Consider the following 15,258-nt stretch of genomic DNA (forward strand, 5'->3'; position numbering starts at 1 on the left):
AATGCTTCTTACTCAGCTACTTGACAGTCAGCTGTGGAAAGTTCTGGCTAACTCCAAAAACACCAAATCACTTCGTGCTTTCCTAGCATTCGGTTAGCATAAAACTAAAGGTGTGTGGAGGCTTAGGGGTTTTTTTTCCACCTGCCTTGAATAAAGCACATTTTTCTTCTTCTGTAATTACTTTTGTCATGACAAAAAGACATTTCTTAAAGCTGAAATGTGGGGAAAACACAGTCCTGAACTGCTTCCCTTAAACAAACACACGTCTCTAAACCAAAAGCAGCAGTAAGACTGATTTACGCAACTGTTATACTACTACTTACCTTATCAGCTTTTAGTTTTCTCAGAAAGGATGGACTGTCATATCCCTTTGCCTGCCTTGCTTCTTGTAGGTGATTGATCATCCAAACGTTCTTCCTCTGTTTTGCGAGATCAAGTGGTGATTCTCCCTGTCAAGGGTTTAAAAGTGGGAAACATCCAATTTAAAAAGAAAATGCATTCAGAGCACTTTTGAAACAGAAGATTGGCTGGTAAAAATAATACATTTTAAATCAGTTTAAGATACAATCTGGCATACTTGACACCAAACATCATTCATTCCTTTTGTTTTTTTTCCACTCTCTCATAACTACACATGCGCGGACAAGTCGAATATTAAATGTGTGATCCTCACAAGATGTATGTCCTTACATAGCAGTAATTGTTGCCTTTGGCATAACACGTCTATGTTTCACTATTCTACACACAGTCTACTAGTCCGTAAATGAAAGACTGTGCTTCCCCCTCAGCAATTGACAGGCAGCAGAAATCAAGCAAAGAATAAGAACTTGTGACCCACTGGATCATGGTAACTCTCCCAAGTCTAAAGCCTCACTTCCCAATTAATTCTCTGCCTTTTTGGCAGATTGACGTCACTTGTATTATGGAACACTTCTGTAAAGATTTTTTCCCCACAAGCTTCATGTTCCTATGTTCATCTCAGTTACTGAAGTTCCAGGAAGAAAACAGAAAAGAATAAACTGATTGCTCATGTCCAACTATTTTCAAAACTCTGAGCTTTTATGCTGAGCTTGGGCTTCATGGACTTTGGGTGCTAAGCCAGCAATGGTCCATGTTTCTTCTTCCATACTTTCAGAGAGGACTGACAGATGAAGCAAAAGAGAAACACAGAGAGAGATACAGGGGCTAAAGGTGCCTACCAAACTGACTTGATTTTATTGTTTTTTAAACATTTAGCAAGAGAGCTAAATGAAAGTTATTGACTGAACCTAAAATTATAGAGGAGGCAAGAGACAACCAATTGCAGGTACCTCCAGCTTCAGTTTTGCATTTGACTCTTCCTCTCTTCTACTGGAGTTAACTCCCCTCCTAAACAAACCATTCATGGAGGCTTGAAAAATGGCTGAATCCTCCATCGCTCGGCCCCCTCCTAAAAAAAAAGTACAGACAGGTACCAGAAACTGAAATTACCCAGAAAGGGCAATAATTACTATAGACAGAAGCGATTTCAAAGATTAAAAACTACAGTTAAGACAATAGGAATTGAATACTTAACTGTCATTTTTGCCTTTGAAATCTTGCTCCACATCTTTAGGAGAGTAAATAGCACAGTCTACAGATTATGAAGATTTTTGCTACTTAACAGGACCTTGCACTTCTTCTGTGTGAGAAGTTCAACTAACAAAATCAGTTAAAAAAGAATAACCTTTTGACTTAACGTGGCTTCAAAGTTATTTAGCCAGATGTTTAAAAAACAGATTAAGTTAACTCCATCCTCAACAGAAATGCCTGAAATCAAACTATGGTGCCTGCTTCATCACAAGTTTAATAGCTAATATATGGGAAACTCCAGAGATGCTGTTGTTTTGATATCACCTTGTATATCCAGACTGTAAAGATTACCTGTGGACAAGCAATCCCCTCTGGGAGTTGATCTCCCAAGTAAATCCTGAAGTTGTCTTGGGGTCCAGCTGAGCATCCCTTCCACTAGAGGGCCATGAGACACCTAGGAACTGCCTAGATAAAAAAATTGAGGGAGCTTTAAAGAAGTCTTTGACTACACTGGCCATTTTAATACTCTAGTACTTTCCTTGTATTTACAGTGGATGGCTGTCTTGCTTCGACAGAAAAAAAACAAAACAAAACAAAATCATATGTAGGGGAACTTAATCTAGTAACACACTTAAGTTTGCCAACAAGCCATAAGGCTTCAATAGTATATATTTGAAGTATTTCAGATTATTCTTTCTATCTAAGAGTCATTACCATAGTGAACTTTACATGTAGACTTCCATGGACAAGCCTAAGATACACTGCATAATCAAGAAACTACATCTAAAGTTCAATAAATGATTCATTAACAGATTTTAAAAAAAAAAAATCTTCCTTAAACCATAAGAGCTCTTTCAGATCTCTATCTCTCTCTAGTAAAAAAAGGAGCTTCTGCTTATATTAAAATAAGATTTACAAACTTCTACCAAGCCCCCTGTGAGAACACAAATCCCTGGGAAATCCTGTCCTCATCTGCTCAATCTGTCTGCTGGTATAAGATAATTTCCTTAACAAAAAATTCAACCAAATAAAAAAATCCCACTCTACTTTGATTACTGGAAAGCAGCTTCCAACTCAAACATTAATCTAGTTCTCAAAAAGAAAAAAAAATATCTTACTACCAAAAGGAAAGTATTATTTGCTTGTACAGCATAATACAAAGAGGGTAAATACACAAACAGGACAAACTCATTCCTTGTATCAAGTTTCACTCTAGAATTAAAATGCTATTGTTCAAATACTTCACAAACTGTCATGCAAAGTAAATAACACCTTACTGAGATGACTGGTCCCAATCTTGTGCAAGCCTAGGCAGCCAGCAGCACGTGCCTTTCTAACACAGACTGCCTAGCACTGATAACAACAGAGCTCACTTTTAATATTTCAATCACTTCATAATTCGAAAAAGATGAATGGCTTTCAGCCAATGTATTTCCTTAACCTTAGCTGTCTTACCACCGTTCTTGGTCAATTCTGTGGGCTACCTGAGGAAAGGACTTCACTAGAGAGTGCTACAGAAATCTGGAAGTGACTGCATCAGAAAGGAGCCTTTCACAGTTCCTTTTATTTCTGAGGGAACATGACACAGACATTTTAACAACTGGGTTTTGGCTCAAAGAAAACTTTTTTGCTGAACAGTCAAAGGAAGGTCACAAAACTGAGTTTATACCTATAAACATCAACCAAATTTTTATGTTTCCTATATATTTATTACCACTTAAATCAGCATCTCTTGTAAAACCACTGGCTGGATGGCAAAACTGCCTCTGCTTGCATGATTTTGATCCTCAAGAAACCTAGATTCCACTGCAGAAGATAGGCAGTGGTTAAACAAACTAGGTACATGTCTTCTGGCATGACTGGAAAGATCATGATCCAGCAGGTTCAAAAATGTATTCTTCTACTGACTGCTGCTGTCTGTCAATAAAGAAGGTAAGACCATGAACTGCTTCAGGCTAGCAGATACTTTTTCACTTGGCCAAGCACAGGAATTTCTGTTACAGATGTCATAAGAGTCCAGCAATGTAAGTAAGGTGATGATTTTAAAACTCTAATCACACTAATCAGTCTGTCAGAAGAATCAGTATGACACATTGACTTTTTTTCCCACAAAAATATCTTAATTTTTTACCATTAGGTGGCATAGGAAAAAAGCCTTTCAACACAAGAAGCGAGCCTAGAAGCATAATTCATCCACACAACTGACCTTACAGACCAGGAATAATTATTATTTATTCATACCACTGCATGCAAGAGGCTAGCTGATTTGTTTCAAACATGTGAAAAGCCATGTGATTCCTTCTAATGAGTTTTCATTAATGATCATGAGTATTTCTGATATTTTAAAGTGCATTTAGGACCTAGAAGCTACTAACAAAATTTGACTGCACTCTTAAAAGGCTGTTCCATGTTCTTAACGAAAATTGGTGTGTATGTTAGTTTTTTGCGTATTTCTACCACTTGTGGCCTAGTAAAATAGGCCTTGGCCATTTTAATCAGTAGGAAAAATGGCAAAAGGTCAAACAAATTTATTTAAGTATTTAATATTTTATAAATGTAGATTTATAGCTCTGTTTTCAAGTGTAACCACTCCATCTGTAACACTCTTTAAGTGGAAAATACGAATGTTTGAAGAGAATTGAGTAGAGAAATTTTTTTCTAAAAGTGAATTCTTCTCCAACACCACAGAAGAAAACAGCTTAGGTAGCAAAATGCATCTGATTTGATACATAGAATATCCAGAGGCAATGGATAAAACCACATTCAAAAGGTACAACTTCCAAGGCTGGAGAAGCCTTATAGACTCCAAGTCTATAGCAGAAATTTTAACAGCTGTCTTGCTGGTCTAACATACACAAGAGATGGGCTCTGTTAATGCAGAATCTAGCTTCATTGTTAAGAAGTTCTGGTAATCAGGCAACTTAGAGTTCAGATGCAAAAAAAAAAAAAAAAGAGAGTCCATTTTCTTATTTTACTCCTACTGGTATTTTCAGGCCTCCAACTTCCTTACTGACACTTGGTGATAGACTAGAGCATTTGCCAGCTCTCTGGAAGAGAACAGAGATGTTGTCTCACATCTCAGTCCAAAAAACAGTCACCTCAGTTCACTAGAAGAAAGTCAGTCAGGTTTCCAATTTTGCATCCAAATGCACAGGTCTTCATACATGCAGTCTAATTGCACACCTCACTCCCATATATTTACACATAATCATTGATACATTATTTTAAAGTGCAGATCTAGTGGTTATGTGTCACTTTTAGGAAAAACTGATTTCCAAATGACATATTAGTGGCATTGTTTTTGCTCCATCTTCATGATCCCATCATACCCACAACAATAACCTATTCTTGGGATTTATCATAGGTTCTGTTATTTCTGCCTCAAACCACTTACAATAAAAACAGACCAAGTGTTTACCTTAATATTTTGAGCATCAACATTAGCTCCAGCTTCTAACAGAAGACTAATAACTGTAGTATTTCCTGCTAGCACAGCCCAGTGCAATGCTGTGTTTTTGTGGTATTTGTCTCCAAGATTAACAGAAACATTAAATGTAAGTAGTAATCGCGTTGGATCCACACTAGAAAAGAAAATTCTTGTTAGATCTACAGAAGATGAACTCAAATACATACCAGCTTACTGTTCATGCATTCAATTTCTTCAAAGATCATTGATCAGGTACACTACACAATAGCAAAGTGACATTGCTGCTGATTATGAATGGCCCAAATTCTCTTCCCTCCAAAGAGTAGCCACAATTCTCTTGACTTATAGAGGAGGTCAGTAAGACAGCTTGTTCTGGGATGTCACAAAACACATTTGCTATGCAATTCTGGTTTTGTGTTTACCAAAATCTAACACTACTAACAAATTTGTAAAAAAGGCAAATGATCATATACTTAGACAACCGAAGTTCAAACCATGTTATATTTCCACTTCACAATCCGTAAGATGAAAAGAAAAACAGGATGATAAGCTTGGTAATGGCAGGGATTGGTAAAAGCTAGTGTACCAACAATCAGTGGAGACACGTCCTTTCAAACAGGAATTTAATTAAAACGAATTTGCTCTTTGGAGAAGTGTTATTCTTCACCAACTTTTTCCAATCATCTCCACAGGAAGATGTGGATTACTGAGTACTTCTTCATAATGTCTTCTCTCTTTAATAAGTCATTGTACTGGGTCTGTACTGAAATCCAGTTAATCTCCTCCAAAGTAGCTCGTATGGCACTGTGCTTTGGATTTGTGACCAAAACAGTGTTGGATAACACACCAGTGTTTTAGCTATTCCTGAGCAGTGCTTACAGGTTGGAGGTGAACAAGCAGTTGGGAGGGAACACTGGGACAGCCGACCCCAACTGCCAAAAGGAAATTTCAGACCATATAATGTGCTCAGCAATAAAAGCTGAGGGAAAGAAGGAGGAAGCAGGGGACATTAGGAATTAGAGTATCTGCCCTGGCAAGTAACCATCACAGGTAACCTGGAAATGGCTAAACTTCTGCCTACCAATGGAAAGCAGTGAATGAATGCCTTATTTTGCTTATCTATTAAACTGTCTTCATTTCAACTCATGAGTTTTCTCACTTTTACCCTCATGATTCTCATCCCCATCCCACTTGGAGGGAGTGAGGAAGTGGCTGAGTGGGGCTGAGCTGCCAACTGGGATAAACTCACAATAAGCATAAATGAAGAAAGATAAAATGGTAACTGTGGAAAGAACACTGACTAATTAAACAACAACAGAAAAAAACCTTCCAAATAAAAATCAGAAAAAGTCACTACTATATGCCACTTGGTTAACAATAAGAGAAAGTCAAAACTGCACGTATTACCTATGTGTTCTGTAAGCTGCCCACATTAAAGGTGTCATTCCATTTTGATCCATCATATCTACATCCTAAAAAAAAGGAAAAGAAAAAAATGTTGCTGAGAAAAGTAAGCATACTCAAGATCCAGTAGCTACAAGGTTTGCAATGAGAAGTAGTATTTTAAGACAAACCATCTGAATTGCAGAAAAACTGGCAAGTTTTTAGTGCATAATCAAATAGTACTTAAAAAAAATTAAAAACAAACATTAACACCACCATTGCCAAAATATGACCATTCCAATCTATTTTGGAAACTAAGGAACAGTCATACTGTATAAGACCGGTCATTTCTAAATTACTATTAATCTTCAACATAAAAGATATATGTAGATGGTGTATTATTGCATTCAAAAGCAGGAGAAAACTAAAATAATGCACCAATATTTAAAAAAAAACTTGATAAATTAATATAAATACCACCATCCTACATCCTACTAAATGATAGCTGCCCCTATTTTTCAAATTGCAAAGCAATTTTTTTAGTTTCCTCAGTTTCAATGGTATTTATATATCTGGATATCAAGTTAATGGATGCCAGAGTTTAAACAAAAGCCATTAATAAAAATAACCTACTGAGAAATAAAACTGATCTACAATCAAGTGGTGACTAAATTGATGAGTGAAAATAAATAAATAAAACCATTATTACATTTAACAGAAGATAGCCACAGAACAACCAAACAGCACCACCCAGACAATTCTTTTAAATCCTTCAGAAAGGATTTAATATTTACAGCATTTTTATCTCTTTCCTCCCCTGCCTGACTAACGTGGAAGTTGGCAATTCCTAAATACTCTGAGACAGATTAGACTCTCAAGCACATTTGGGCAAGATTCACAGACCAGCACTAACAAAATCACCCTAAACTAACTTAATGCATCACCTGAAGAGTTTTCCTTAGAGGCAATAGAGATGTCAATATTTCCTATGCCACTCCCCTCAGTCCTTACTAGGAAAAATTAGATTGAAAGTGTTTCAATAAAGTCTTTTGCTAGAGACTCCTGACAGAAACCCAGAAAATTAATTATGTTGCCTTGTATCACTCCCAGAACCTTCTTCCTTGCTCCAGTAGTCTGCCAAATGCCCAGCACTCTGGGATCCCTGTTCATGCTGCCGTTAGCCTCACCCAGGCAGTTGTTTTCCAGAAAATCCAACTTAGTTCTTCCAAATAATTACTTTTAAAACATCTCTAGCCTGCAGATAACTTTATATTTCTGAGTTTTTACTCTGTTGCCTAATTTAAAAAAAAAAAAAGGAAATTTAAAATCCACAATTGATGGAGACAAAAGAGAACTGTTACTTGATTGCACTGTTTGTTCAGAAGAGTTATATGGTTTGAGACCAGAATCCAATTCTGTTTGTTCACAGTATTTGTACAGATTAGATCCTTTCGAGCCTACTAAGACTGCACAACTGCTGGAACTCTCTTTAACCTCCTGTGGTTGAGGTAATAAAGGAAATTAGAACCACAGCCCAACCTCAAGTTCATTCATTCTTGAGAAGCACTACTTTGATTCACAGGTCACATTGTGTAAACAACATACTTGGAAGACTGTACCAGTTACTGTGACAGGAACAATCCCTCTTTCATCTTTAGATTTCATACAGAAAAGCGTTTCTTTGTGACAGTAGGGACCTGCCTGGATGTAAGTAAAACAATGCCTTCAATGATTCCCTTGACAAATCAAAACTAAGTGACACTCCACTAAATAAAAAAAACAAAATCCATGAGCTCCAGACTATTCCCTACACATAATTTAACAAAGCAGGCTACAGCTATTACTTACATTAGGCTGCTATGTTGGCTGAGGCAGATCCCTTCTCAAAGGAACTTTAACAAGAGGCAAAGCAACTAAAATTGACTTGAGTACTGTTGTATAGATGTAACAAAGATGATGTAGCTGTGCATAGCAGAGACGTGCTCCAACAAACCTCTCATCATATATTCCTTGATATTTCCAGTACCATAACCAGGCAACAAGTGAGACATTTTAAAAAGGAAGCTCTGTTCCTGCTTTATGCCAAAGAAAAGGCTGAGGCAAAAAAGTAAAACTTCAGCAACTGGTACATATTAAGGGATGGTTCTTCTATTCTAGTGTGCACCCAACAGGTGCACTTTGGAATGAATTTTTTCTTTAGCTCTTAATGACAGATCAGTGCTCATGGAGGGGTGTACCTGTGCTGTTAGGACATGGTACAAGCACTGCAGGAAACAAAGATTGCAACAATAAGTGACACAACGATCAAAAATTGCACATATTGCTGCCCTCTGTATGTGGTTCAAGTGTGAACTCTGTGGACTGCAACTGGCAAAATTTTCAGTTGTTTCTAAAGTACAACAACTCTTAATCCTAGGACACTAATAGAAGATCCCACAAAAAGCTTTTGGAGAGGCAAAAATACCAGGGAGAAAGCTTTCTTCATGAAAAGGAACTATTCTGCTGCTTAATACTACTTTCTGAAAGCAATATATGTTTGACAAGGTAGGATTCTGAATAGCAGCTAGAGATCAGAGCAGTATTAGGCTTACGAGGACATTTAACAAGCAATGGTCAAACCAGTACTGTGATACAATACAGCCTCTTCAAAAGCACAGAAAGCATGAAGAGATTCCACTCAAAAGTACATTCAGTTGCACAGAAAGGAACCAGGAATTTCATCCTCTTTAGAACCATTACTGCTTATTTCACAAAACACAGACCTTCATAGAAAAGACTCATCGTATTCTTATTCAGAATCCTATTCTCCATGAGGAAAAGATCTCTTTCCCATGGAATGCCCAGGGAAAGGGAAATGGGCTTTAAAAGCATATAGTAAAGAAGATTTATTAGAAAGGGAAATACAGTAAGTCTGGCAATATTTCTTAATTTAGGAAAGATGTGTGCTAGTTATTCAACAAAAGCAGAGATTTTGTAGGATTCCCATGGAATGTACCAAGGGTAGACCAACAAGCAAGGTAACACAGAGAACTAAAACAACCTCAATCTTTCAAATAAAAGCTCTGTTCTGTACACTCCAGTCCATCAAACTCAGAGTCTTGACAAGCATGAGGAAGAACACAGCTGGACTTATAATTTTGTAAAGTAGTGTGCTGTGAGTTGGGTCTAAATAAAACACCTGGTTTAATGGCCTGCACGCGCTGGAGAGGAGGCTCGGTGTCAACAGAGGTAACAGTGCTTAGGAGCACTGCTTGTGGACTGCAGCACCGAAATAACCAAAACTGCTGGTACCAGAAAACTGCAACTCTGAGAATAAAAGATTACATACTTGATGAATAAGTCCCACTTAAACTATAAAAGTGATAGCTGAACTGTAAGTATGAAATAGTTAAACTATAATTTTAGAACTAGAATATTTCTTACAAAATGATTTTACCTGACTAGCAACTTTATAGTCACTCAATATCTGTGACTGAGGTAAGTTACCTCACACATGCCATAGGATGAGAACATATTATTCAACAATTTGACATACTACATCCATATCTTAACTTACTCCAGGTGAATGTTTGTGTATGCTAGGTCCTGATGTGCCTTTGGCATTTTAAGTAGTGCAAGCACAGTGCCAAGCAGTCAAACTGTACACTGAACTATTTTAAGTGCCTTCAAGTTCTTTTCAGTTTTTCTTTCCTGTATTTCTTAAAAATAATGATCTTACCTAAACTTGAACTGTGCTACAGATTCTGTAACTTTATATCTGATTATATTTATATCATGTACTTGCCCCTGGCTTAATTTTGACCCAGGCAACCCACTGACACAAACGACGTGAGCAAATTAGGATACAGCCAGGTATCAGTCTCTCAAAATTCAGTAAGAGACATGACTAAATAAAAAGCAACAGCTATCAGCCACAGCTGCCTCTTAACCGAGTAATACTTGTTGGCATGAAAGCAGGTTCACTTCCAACTTAAGCCAGAGGGCATCTGACCAAGAGTTCTTCCCCTACACTACACTCCAGAAACTAGAGGACTGGACTCAAGTCTCAGATTGGAAATTTTACCATTGGCTGCTGCAGCCCAGAAGAGAGTGAAGCAGCAAGACAGAAGCTCTGTTCCAGCTCTGCCTCAAAAAGGGACAAGAAGCAATTAGGATTTCTTAATCCACCTGTCAGTCCTCTACAAAGTTATGAAAGTTGGTTCTTCTCAGACCATACTCATCCACAAAGGCATCAGGACCAAAATAACAAAGCACAACAGCCTACAGTGACTTTTATTTGGACATTTATTTAGCTGTCATTTACCACACTGGTACTACAATTAGCTTCAGAACAAGGGCAAGCCTACTCTTTGCATGTAAGAGAACTTGGTCTCTATAAAGACGGAAGGCAAAAAAGTAGTAGTAGCTCAAGTTTCCAGATCCAAATCATGGCATCACAAAGAAGATAGGGAAAAAAATAGAGATAAATGGCCTCATATGTAGGAATTAAAGGAGGATTAAAAAATAGAATCGTGTATTTCCCATAGCTTCTAGAGAAACCATGTAGTTTCTGTAGTTGTATGTAGTACAGCTAGAGAACTAGGAGTTTAGGGATTATTACAATGCTATTAATATTACTATATTTTAAACATACAAATCAATATATAATTTTAAAGTTGAACTTTCTGAAGTGCTATGAAAAATTACTGTTAAATTCAAACTTACATCACAGAAAGGATATAAAAATCATACTTGATAACATTTGAGGGATTTAATAAGAATCAGCCTTTTAAAAGCTATTGATAGCGAGAGCTGTTTCCACAATAACAGGTTTTAAATTTTAAGGCAATTTTTGTGTATCTATGTATGTACTCATGTAAAGACACACAGCTTCTTTTGCACTGAAGTATTATAAGCTCGAATAAGTTGGGCAAATCTGTATATAAACATGAGGACAAACAACATTTACAGGGAGATTTCATAATCAGAGTAGAACACTTTAAAAGTCACTAATACTTCACCAACACTATGCTTTAAACAAGTTCGTACTTGTATAATATCAGCAAGATGTTTCTAGTAACATAAAACCCACATACAATTATATGTAATTTGTGAAGAAAATACAAAACTCGTTCCTCATGAAAACACGTTCCTCTCCAATCATTATTTCTCACAAAATAGCAATTATACAAAATAGGATCAGACTCTTGTTTTGCCTAGCTTACTCTCTATCATACACTAAATACCGTTTTACCAAACAGTTATCAGATACAAACTGAATACTGCACGGAGCAACAGCTTGGGGGTTTTCACAGGTACAGGCATAATTTTCCACAGCAAATTTAGTATTTGTTTTACACAGACCAAACCCACTGATTTCATATTCTACATGACTCACTGGATCGTATCTCACTTGGTATTTGAGAAAATATGCAGAATACAGAAGTGTGAACAGCATTAGTAGGACAGTCATAAGAGGAGGGCTTTGACTTTTCTGTATGGTTTACACAGTAAATCAAGTTTGTGCTTCAGGCACATACCTGCAGGTGAGTAAATCAACAAATTACAATGCAGGATGAGTAGCAAAAACATGAACAAGTTTTTGAGCAGACAGAATGACAGATGGGACACAACAGGAACAGTAATGAATACACATTATATACACACTTTACAGCTCTAGCAGTAATATGAGGGTAGTAAGAAGGTTTGGAGTTGTTTGATTTCATTTCTATTTACACATGCAAGTAATTAGGAAAACAGCAATAAATTAAAAGTTGTTGACTGATGTGTCACTAGATTCTTTATCCATGTATAACTGATGATTCTGAGAAGAATTGTACAATACTTCCTATCATTGTCAGAGTTACAACTAAAGATTAAATTAATTAGAAATAAAGAATGGTAAAAGAATAACTGCTAGAATTTCCATATACTACACTTGACAAGTGTGAATTAAAGTCAAAGTACTCAGACCACTGTTAGAGGAAATTAATTTAGTAGGTGGCACATCAACACTGTAGTCTACAATAAAGGACATGGCATTAGTTTTATATTTATTCAGGCAAATATTTTGCATTTCCTGAATGTTTAAATTGTTTTCCTACTCTAAATCTGAGTAGAATCTATTTAAATATGATATTACTTAAAATTTACCTGTCCCTTTGCTATCAGGTAAGCAACAATCGAAGTATGTCCAAACTGGGCAGCCAAATGAATACAGCTACATCCTTCTCCATCAATTAGCGACGGATCTGCCCCATATTTCATCAGCTGTACAACCATGGATAAGTGACCCTGTCTAAACGTAACAAAACACAAAAAACAAACAACTGAATAACTATATACAGAAAAACTATTGAAATTTGAATACTGGAATACAACAAGTATGTTTAGCAGTAATTACACTACCAGAGCTCCTGCACTTTAACTCATACTTTCAAAACAACAACTGTAACGATCTGATTCTCCAACAGAGCAAGCAAATTCATTTATATGAGCATATTCTATGCAGACAATGCATTAATCACATGCCATTTGCTTAAGTGTACTGTACAGCAAAAAAGACAATTAACAAAAAACCCAACTTATAGTTTAGATCTAGTCTACTGTAACTTCTTCCAACCCACCTTTGAAATGTGCTATTTTAAGAGATGTCAAATTGGCTAGCTACTCACTTTTTTGTGGGGCTTGTGGTTTATCTTTCTACTATTAAAAACTGCAGTGAAACAAAAAGTAGGAAAAAACCAGGAAAACTGAAGGTCTACATTTCTTCCACACTACGTTAAAAGCTTAAGCATCTTTTTGCCATAACGAGCATGGGAATATCCTTCTTTTAGACGAGATGCCTAACTGTCAGTACACAGTTCCTGAGATGAGCAAAAAGATCTCTTCTATTTGTCAGAAGCAGCTTCACACAATGCTTCACAGAGTAACAGATTCCAAGTATAAATGAACACCAGGAAATTTAATCAAGCTTTTGTGCTGTAAACACAGAATCACAGAGTGTGATCTGTAACAAAAAGAAATATAGATGCTAAAATCTTTAATGGAAGCTAACAAGCATTCCTCATCTTTAGTAAGCACATTCTTTTGATATACTGAATCTTCTAAAAGCTAATTTTCTAAGTCTCCTTTTGCCATCTACAGGTAAAAATATTAATATGGATAGTGTTTCTTTCCTGCCTATTTCTAGGTGGTTGTCTGAAGGAGCAGGACTGCTCAAAGGCTGTCTTCAATTCTTCTAGCCATTCATCATCTCTGACCATCTCGTACATAATAAATCAGATTTTAAGTACATCTTAAAAAATAGAACACTGCAAGGACAATGTCACAAAAAAATCATCCAAAGACCCATCTGCAGAAGTGTTGCTGAACTTCAGAAGACTTGACAAAAATAAGATCTCCAAAGTAAGAGTAAGCCAAGGTGCCTACAGACTCTGATTTTACTTGTTTTCCTATCATAGTAATCATCTTCCTTTACATCAGAAAGAGGTAAGACAAAAACTGAACATTATGCTGAAAGCTCCCTTAGCTCAAACATACCACATTCACAGTGAGCTCAGTTATCAGACTGAATTAATTCTAGTATAAAGTATTTCCAAAAGTATAGCAATTTCATAAAACTATCAGTGGCAGACTACGTGTTAAGCAAAGAAACAGAGAAGAAAATTTCAAAAGACTTTTTCCCACCTTGTTGCCCAGTGAAGTGGGGTAGAATTTAAATCTCCTCCAAGCTGATCAACGATAGCACCCTTTGATATATAGTATCTGGAATAATACAAATAATAAACATTATTGCTTGTCTTGGTTAAATTGAAAGGACACACAGTAAAAGCATGTTTGATGTTACGCAAAACAGGCAGTTAAGAGACCAGAAGACCAGAACTTTTTCTTGTCTTCATATAACCTTCCTTTTGCCTTTCTTATATGGGTTGGGAGAGCAGGGATGCCTCCTACTGCATTTTAAACATGATGCTATTTCCTAGTTTGATTCTAATGTAAAACAGAATAATTGCTATATAAAGTAGCACAAACTGTGTTACCACAAAAGTATTTAATAAACTATTTCTTCTTAAATATTTAGGGTCTGTTGCATTAAATAGAACCCTGAATTACTGGTAAAGAATATGCTGCTAGAAGACGATAATTTTTAGAGCATTTTGGCTAAATGGCAAAAGTATATACCATTAGACATGCATCTTGTGTCATCCCTGGAATGGCCCAGCTGAAATCATTGGTCCCAGAGATCACACTTAAGTTACACATTTGCCAAAGGACTAAGATTTGTACATACTTCTCAACTGTTATTAATCAAAGGACAAAACCCATCCAAGTATTTTAAAAATATTTCAAAATGATGGGCTAGAAATTACTTTTCCCTCAAGAATATCAGTGCTGGTCACTTTTCAAACATCACCTCTTGATGTTTGAAGGCGCAAGTGCACAGGAGCAGGCAATTCCCAAATGTCAGAAGTCAAGCAGGTGAGGCAGAAGGCCAGCTTGGCTGAGCAGAGATCTCTTGGAAATAAGGCAAAAAAGAAAGGTGTATGCCCAGTGGAAGCCAGGTCAAGTGATATGGGAAGAATTCAGAGATGCCGCTTGTTGCTGCAGGGAGAAAATTTGTGAGGCCAAAGCTCAACTGCTGAAGTTGGACAGAAATGTGGGGAACAATAAAAAGAATTTTTTCAAATACAGTAATGGCAACAGGCAGTATAGAAATACTATTGGCCCATTACAGGATGAGGATGGTCACCTCACAAACAGGGACAGAGACAAGGCAGAGGTGTTTAACACTTTCTTTGCCTCTGCCTTCAACAAAGAGGACAGACCAAGGGAGTCTCAGCACCCTGAGCTGGAGAACCATGACTGTGAGAATGATCAACTCGCAGTTGACCCTGAAATTGCGTGGAATCTGCTGC

The 15,258-nt window shown here is 36.8% G+C and overlaps 1 protein-coding gene across 1 annotated transcript in view; it reads right to left on the minus strand.

Annotated features, from left to right (window-relative positions):
- The window catches only part of ZDHHC17 (zinc finger DHHC-type containing 17), a 68,837-nt gene that overhangs the window by 25,321 nt on the left and 28,258 nt on the right, over nucleotides 1-15,258 (minus strand). Inside the window, exons 4-8 of the mRNA XM_029963486.1 lie at nucleotides 14,030-14,107; nucleotides 12,494-12,638; nucleotides 6,386-6,450; nucleotides 4,970-5,132; nucleotides 324-449 (exon numbers count right to left, since the gene is read on the minus strand). Of these exons, the coding sequence (XP_029819346.1) occupies nucleotides 324-449; nucleotides 4,970-5,132; nucleotides 6,386-6,450; nucleotides 12,494-12,638; nucleotides 14,030-14,107 (577 nt within the window). The remainder of the gene's footprint in view (nucleotides 1-323; nucleotides 450-4,969; nucleotides 5,133-6,385; nucleotides 6,451-12,493; nucleotides 12,639-14,029; nucleotides 14,108-15,258) is intronic.

The sequence above is a fragment of the Manacus vitellinus genome, unplaced genomic scaffold (assembly GCF_001715985.3).
Source record: "Manacus vitellinus isolate BGI_N305 unplaced genomic scaffold, ASM171598v3 scaffold_5_pilon, whole genome shotgun sequence".
In the NCBI taxonomy this organism is placed as follows: domain Eukaryota; kingdom Metazoa; phylum Chordata; class Aves; order Passeriformes; family Pipridae; genus Manacus; species Manacus vitellinus.